Source organism: Otolemur garnettii, unplaced genomic scaffold (assembly GCF_000181295.1).
Source record: "Otolemur garnettii isolate 467f Iridium unplaced genomic scaffold, OtoGar3 scaffold00099, whole genome shotgun sequence".
Lineage (NCBI taxonomy): Eukaryota > Metazoa > Chordata > Mammalia > Primates > Galagidae > Otolemur > Otolemur garnettii.
In genome coordinates, this window is record NW_003852494.1 from 35,802 (window position 1) to 43,738 (window position 7,937).

The following is a 7,937-nucleotide window of genomic DNA, read 5'->3' on the forward strand; positions in this document are numbered from 1 at the left end:
AAAAAAAAAAAAAAAGAAGAAGGAATGTGATTCAATAGGCAACTTGGGCTCAGCGCCTGTGGCTCAAGTGGCTAAGGCGCCAGCCATATACACCTAAGGTGGCGGGTTCGAATCCAGCCTGGGCCAGTTACAACCAAAAAATAGCCGGGCATTGTGGCAGGCACCTGTGGTCCCAACTACTTGGGAAGCTGAGGCAAGAGACTCGCTTGAGCCCAAGAGTTGGAGCTTGCTGTGAGCTGTGATGCCACGGCACTCTACCCAGGGGGACAGCTTGAGGCTCTGTCTCAAAAAAAAAAAAAAGGCAACTTGGTAACACATTTGAGGACAGAGACAGCACATACTTACCTGAGGCGCTACATAGTAAGGAGTGAACTGGGGTGTCATCAAGTCACCTTGATCGACTTTGGCAAATCCAAAGTCACACAACTTCACTGGAGCATCCTGAAATAAAACAAATGGGAGGCACTGCTCCAGAATTCTCTGTAAACATTAAAAGAAAATCTAGGTGCAAGGTGCTATCATGAGCTTTCATGAGTTTCTGCCTGAACACAAGCCTATGAATAAAATGTCCCCAGGTCTGAAAATGATGACTCATCCTGAGGCATACTGAGGTTCTCAGTAAGGGATTTCTCCCTATTCACATAGCTAGCCCTCAAGTGGCCCTGAACTCAAGGTCTTGGCCTGGTACTCCTTCACTCTATGGGCCCATCACCTCTCATCAATCCAACATACTATTTTACTCTTAACCTCATAAGTTTTATGAGAACCAGAGCTACTTATCTGGTAAGACAAGGAGCAGGGGACAGGGATAAAGGGGAAAACAGATTTTATCAGTGTTAACAGCAAATGAAACTATCAAATTTCAAGAGTATCAGCATAGGCCTGGTGCGGTGGCTCACGCCTATAATCCCAGCACTGTGGGAGGCTGAGGGGGGGCAGATTGCCTGAGCTCGTGAATTCAAGACCAGCCTGCGCTAGAGTGAGACCCCTGTCTCTAAAATAACTGTGCCTTGTGGCAGGCGCCTATAGTCCCAACTACTTCGGAGGCTAAGGGAGGAGAATTGCTTAAGCCCAGGAATTGAAGGTTGATGTGTGGTATGATGCCACGGCACTCTACCAGGGATAATAAAGTAAGACTCTGCTTCAAAAACAAACAAAAAAATAACAAAAATAACAGCAATATAGACTCCTGCTCCTTTCCAAAAGACCTCCAAACTATATGCAAAATCATAAGACCCACAAGTACATTTTAGTATCATCCAAAATTATCAATACTAAGAGGACAGTGTAAGTTCTCTGAGCCTCTAAGAGTAGAACAAGTGGAAGAAATAAGCTGTATGAAGCACTGTGACCTAAAAGTTCTTTAACATGAATTCAGAGCACTTCAAATACACTCACTTCTAAACTATGCTAAGAGTGGCAGCACTAAATGCAGAAAAGCAAGTCTTCTCACCAAAGAGTTATCCTTGAAAAGCAGATTTTCAGGCTTGAGGTCTCTGTGTGCGATGTTTAACAAGTGACAGTGCTGCAGAGCCAAAGCTATCTGGAAAAAGATACAGTGAAGCAACCACCTCTTAGAAAAAGCCCATTCTTTCATGATAATGAAACAAGGCTTCAGTAAGTCAAATAAGACGGGTTTCAATTTTAACATAGAAATTAAGTATACTTGGGGTATCAAGAAATAGAAATTAATTAACTGCAACCTGTTATTCTGTTAAAACAAAAAGAAAAACGTGACAGTACACCAGTTCTTTATAAGGAGAAACTAATGGAAAAATCCTGTAATGAATGGAAAAAATGAAATGTTCCCACTTTGATTCATCTCAGGTGTGGCAGTCACTGCAGAGGAAATTCTAAGCTGAGCAGCCTACAGTAGGCCTGGGTTGCCCACACCAAGACAGCAGGCAGGATCACCTGCCTCAGAAGAGAACTGTATTTTCCAGGGAACTGAACATCAAGATCTGTTTTCAAGAAATCAGCTGAATGGATTTTTCCAACTGATATTCCAATTCGTTCAGCCTTCTTGTTTAAAGTGTTGCCTGTTTGTATGGATCGGAAGGATTTGTTTTGTAGATTACCTGAGTTCATCCCTTAGTCCTAATATTTGAAAAACAGAAGGTACAATTTAAAAAATTAAACAGAGCAGATTCTGCCTGTTCTTCAACTCTCAGTATGGAATTTTCTCAGCAATCCAAACTATCAGTTCCTCCAAACAGAAAGGGGGCATCCCAAATGCTTGAGGCTCATACAAAATTTGGAAGAACTTTTTATTTAAAAATTTTGGTTGTGGCTCAGTGAGTAGGGCGCCGGCCCCATATACAGAGGGTGGTGGGTTCAAACCCAGCCCCAGCCAAATTGCAACAAAAAAATAGCCGGGCATTGTGGCAGGCGCCTGTAGTCTCAGCTACTCAGGAGGCTGAGGCAAAGGAATCGCCTAAGCCCAGGGGTTGGAGGTTGCTGTGAGCTGTGTGACGCCATGGCACTCTACCGAGGGTGATAAAGACTCTGTCTCTACAAAAAAAAAAAAAAAATGGTTATGTTTCCTGCTTTTCTTTGCCTGGTATGAACAAAAGCTTTGAGGGTTTGGCTTTTCATCTCCACAAGATATGATTACCAGTTGGACTCCCAGTATTGTTTATGAGAGAAATCATTTCAATAGCAATGAAATGTGATTCAAAATATAGAGAATATATCTCAAAATTACAAAATCTTAGAAATTAAATCTACAAATTTGAAGAAATGAGAGAAAAGTAACTCATACCCAAGAAGCATCTTATCACAATCATCTCAAAATATATTTTTAAAGCATACAATCTTTCAGGTGGTATCAGGAGCATTTTATCTCAACATCCAATAACAGTGCTTAGAAGTTATTTGCCTAAAGATTCAGTCTACAAAGGAGTTAAGATCACTTTCTTTCCAGAATTTACTTAAATCTGGCAATAACCTCAGGAAATAGTTGACAATTGATAGAGAACACAGTTTCCCCCCTCCCCCAAGTATATAAGGGGTCACATTTCTCCTGTCAAAACATCTTTTCTGATTATATAACAAAGCAGGCAATGAGAAGTCAAAGAGAGGTTTTCTTTAAGCTTTCTTTTATTCCCCCCAATGAAATTGCTTGTTAACCAACACTGTTGGCAGTTTGATTGGTACCCGGGGTTAACTTGCCTGCTTTGTTACTTGGCTGGCTTGCTTCTCTGTAAAGTGCCGGTGCTGGCTGATTCTGTGAAATAGCTCTCCCCCTTCCATCATCTCCATTACAATTAAGAGTCGGGCCCTGTTTGAAAGCATTTGATTTTGTTAAGTTAAAAAAAAAAACCCAAAACCAAAAAAAAAAAAAAAAAAAAAAAAAACCAAACCAAAAAGCCTAAAACATCAAGAAGGTGACTTAAAGATAACTCATCTACAAAGTGTGTAACTACTTCCTAAGTCCAGAGTAACACAGCTACTAAATAAGAGAAAAAATTCTCATGTTCTCAAAAAGAAAAAAAGAAAAAAGAAAAAAGAAAAAGAAAAAAAATCTGTGATTTTTGGTTACTATTCTCTGATATAAAGGCTTCCAGTTTCCATCCAAATGCTTTCACCAACAGAGCATAGTTGTGAAAAATAATCATTTGATTGCCCATTTTTCTTTTTAATTCTGTCTTCTTTCTCCACCTGGAAAGTTCCTACCCTTCCTTCAAGTCTTAGTCTCCAGATAGCCTCTGTGAGACACCTCATCTCCCAGACTGCAGTTAGCAGCTAGCTCCTTTCCTTTGTAAATGCAGTGTTTTTATGGATGCCTATCCCATTGCCATGAATATGGATTTACATCTCAGTTTCACCCAAACAAACCAATTTTGAATTCCCTTGACGAGACTTAGAACACCACCCAATGTGCTTACCGAACATTTATTAGCTAAAATAAAAATGTTGATTTCATCCTTTAAAATGGAAGTCAAACTAAGCATTAAGGGCATTTTGTTTTATAGTTTCAAGACTTTGCCTAGGATAACATGTGGGTCCCTTTCACTGATTTGAAATAGAATCTCTTTAATTTTCACATTAAATGCTTTGTAAAATGAGAAAGTAATAAAACTAACCAAAGAAGCCTGGAGAGTGGGTAGGGGCTGCTGAGGTTTGGTGATGAGTACTTAGGGATTTATTACATAATTCTGTTAAGTTTTACAGATGTTTGGAATTCTTCAAAACATAAAAAGAGGGGGATGGAAGGGACAGTTGGAGGGGGAACAAGGGAAGAAAAGGAAGATGGAAGATGGAGGGAGAGCGAGCACATAAAAGAGAAGAAGAATATGCCTTGGCCTATATATGGGCATGTGATGATGATCCCGTGCAATCTTACCTGGGGCTGGACTCATGAGGAAATTGTACACTGTTAGCAAACACTTCAATAATCTGAACTATATTTGGGTGTGTGGCACACATCATGTGCAGACGTACCTTAAAGAAAACAGAGGAAATGTTTTTTATGTAAGAGATACCAACATTCTCTTTCCAAACTTCACCTCAAAAACTGATCACGCCAGGTCAAGAGGATAAGCCTATAACAATAAAAACCTTATCATGTGGGCTCAGCGCCTATGGCTCAAGGCTCGGCGCCTGTGGCTCAAGTGGCTAAGGAGCCAGCCACGTACACCCAAGTTGGCAGGTTCAAATCCAGCCTGGGCTCGCCAAACAACAATGACAGTTACAACCAAAAAATAGCCGAGCGTTGTGGTGGGCGCCTGTGGTCCCAGCTACTTGGGAGGCTGAGGCAGGAGACTCGCTTGAGCCCAAGAGTTGGAGGTTGCTGTGAGCTGTGATGCTACGGCACTCTATCCAGGGGGACAGCGTAAGGCTCCTGTCTCAAAAAAAAAAACAAACCTTATCATGTGGAATGATGTAAAACAAAAACAAACATGCCTGTAATTCTAGCACTCTGGGAGGCCAAGGTGGGTAGGATGGCCTGAGCTCAGGAGTTCAAGACAAACATGAACAAGAGTGACAGCCCATCTCTAAAAAATAGCCGGGCGTTGTGGCAGGCACCTGTAGTCCCACCTACTTGAGAGGCTGAGGCAAAAGCATCACTTCAGCCCAACACTGCTGTGAGCTATGATGGCATAGTACTCTATGGAAAATAACAAAGTAAGACTGTCTAAAAAAAAAAAAAAAACCAAAAACCCTAGTGTTTTCATACACAGATTATCCTGTCTTATCTATTAGAAAATGAAAAATTTGGCAAATAACTTATTTCAGAAATTATTCATATCTCTTTAAGCAAAAGAATAAATCCTTCATTGTACATGTTATTAGCATGTCACTACCACATCCAGATAATTTTTTTTACTTTTTTTGTAGAGATAGAGTCTCACTCTATTGCCCTAGGTAGAGTGCCATGGCATCACAGCTAACAGCAACCTTCAACTCCTGGGCTTAGGCAATTCTCTTGCCTCACCCTCCCAAGTAGCTGGGACTACAGGTACCTGCCACAATGCCCAGCTATTGATACTTTTAAACATATGTGTATATATATATATTTTTTGGTAGAGATAGAGTCTCCCTTTGTTGCCCTCAGTAGAGTGCTGTAGCATCATAGCTCACAGCAATCTCCAGTTCTTGGGCTTAGGCAATTCTCTTGCCTCAGCTTCCCGAGTAGCTGGGACTACAGGTACCCGCCAGAACGCCTAGCTATTTTTTTGTTACAATTTGGCCAGGGCCAGGTTTGAACCCGCCACCCTCGGTACATGGGGCTGGCACCCCACCCACTGAGCCACATGCATCGCCCACAAATGTATATTTTTAGAAACTAGAAACACATCCTCAGTCCTCCTGCAGAGTTACTTTCTACACACCTGACTTTTTACCTGACTCTTCCTCCTTCTATTATATCTCTATCCTTCAAGTACCTTTTCCAATAAGCAAAAACTTAAGAAAATCTGAATACGTTAGGGTACAAGAATTATATTAACAATTAATAAAAAGAACAAGAGAAGGCTTGTTCTTTTTGGCTGAATGGAAATAAGACATACTAATGGTCTCCAGTACTATAAGGAAGAGAGATGAGGACAGACATAAAATTCCATATGCATCTCTGTATCTCTGGGAAACTGCCTTAATTAAAAAAAGAACAATGGATACAATGGAATTCAAACACCATCATGGTGTTTTGCTCACTTATACAATGCAGAAAAAAGTTAAAAAAAAAAAAAAAGAACAATCCTTAGACACTTCAAATATTTAAGTAAGTCAAGGCAATCAAGGACCATACCTCATTTCTAGCTTTTGGACGATCAAGAAGAATCTTCAGTGCAAATCGTTCTTGGGTAGATTTCTTCACACAAACTCTAGAATCAGAGAAAAAGGTCAACCAGAAAGCATCTACGTTACAGTGAAAACTTAAGAAGTCTGTTCTTTGAGATTTATACTTCTAATCAAAGATATGTCTAGGTGCTTTCTTTCCTTTTTTTTTTTTTTGAGAACAAGTCTCACTTTATCACCCTTGGTAGAGTGCCATGGCATCATAGCTCATAGTAACCTCAAACTCTTGGACTCAAGCGATTCCCTTTGCCTCAGTCTTCTGAGTACCTTGGACTACAGGTGCCTGCCACAACGCCCAACTATTTTATGCCCAGGTGCTTTAGAATAAACTTGCCAGGAAGTAGAGAGGCAAAATAGCATCTCACTACCTTATCAGCTGCCAGTGCCAAGGCCTCAACTCCTAAGTCACGTGACACTAACCTCCCTATTGGGAGCTAGTGAAGAAATGAGGTTCTATGCTGACTACGGGTGACTCTCACAGTAGCCCCACAGATTTGACATCTTAAATGACTCCTTATTACAGATCATGCAACTTGATCACTTAACCACATTTCTTTTTTTGAGACAGAGTCTCACTATTTCGGGCTTGATACAGTGTCATGGCATCACAGCTCACAGCAACCTCTAACTCTTGGGCTTAAGCGATTCTCCTGCCTCAGCCTCCCAAGTAGCTGGGACTACAGGTGCCCGCCACAACGCCCACCTATTTTTTTGTTCTAGTTCTCCTTGTTGTTTAGCTGGCCCGGGCTGTATTCAAACCCTCCAGCCTGGGTATACGTGGCCAGTGCATTAGCCAATGAGCTACAGGCACTCCCCTTAACTACCTTTCTAAATGCCTAAAAGCCTAATATAAAAGCTCTACTTGTTAAATCAAGGCTATTTGTCAAATCTGGATGCTTCTAATTCAAGATGCATTTAAAATGGCCCTTCTAAGAGCAATTTTGCCATAGTTCTCACCCAGGTCTCTTACCTAACTGGACCACTAATTCCAGCTCCCAGCTTCTGAGTCCAATTGATATTGTATTCTTCTAAAATGGAAGTTTCCTATTAAAATAAAAATGGAGAGGGCAGAAAATGATTTCCCAGTTAAAAAGGCAGAGGTGGGACAACAAAAGACCTATCACTCAACGCCTCATCTTGTAAGAGAATGGGATAAGTGGAGCATTGTGTATTATAGGGTTTAATAATTAGGCATTCTGTCTAAATGACTCAGACATCATTTTCCAAAAAGAAAGCAAAGATTGCAGGATCAAAAGATTACTTAGCTCATCTATGAGGTACATTTCAGCAGACAATCATTTTGCAGGGGAGTGTTTGGGGAGGAATATCCTTGGAAAATTCTTTTTTTAGAAACAGAGTCTCACCATGTTGCCCTTGGTAGAGTGTTATAGCATCACAGCTCACAGCAACCTCAAACTCTTGGGTTTAAGCAATTCTCTTGCCTCAGCCTTCCAAGTAGCTGGGACTACAAGCGCCCACCACAAAGCCCTGGTATTTTTTTGTTGTAGTTGTCATTGTTGTTTTTAGCAGGACTGGGCTGGATTCGAACCCACCAGCCCTGGTGTATGTATGTGGCCAACACCCTAACCACTTAGCTATGGGACCTGAACTCTTAGGGTGTTTTTTTTTTTTTTGAG

General features: G+C 41.0%; 1 protein-coding gene across 2 annotated transcripts in view; it reads right to left on the reverse strand.

Moving 5' to 3' along the window:
* Positions 1-7,937, reverse strand: part of MAPKAPK5 (mitogen-activated protein kinase-activated protein kinase 5) — a 71,928-nt gene that overhangs the window by 32,572 nt on the left and 31,419 nt on the right. For both annotated transcript variants that reach the window (XM_012809005.2, XM_023516866.1), the window contains exons 2-7: positions 7,271-7,344; positions 6,251-6,326; positions 4,346-4,443; positions 3,172-3,280; positions 1,454-1,543; positions 346-441 (exon numbers count right to left, since the gene is read on the reverse strand). In XM_012809005.2, the coding sequence (XP_012664459.2) occupies positions 346-441; positions 1,454-1,543; positions 3,172-3,280; positions 4,346-4,443; positions 6,251-6,326; positions 7,271-7,344 (543 nt within the window). The remainder of the gene's footprint in view (positions 1-345; positions 442-1,453; positions 1,544-3,171; positions 3,281-4,345; positions 4,444-6,250; positions 6,327-7,270; positions 7,345-7,937) is intronic.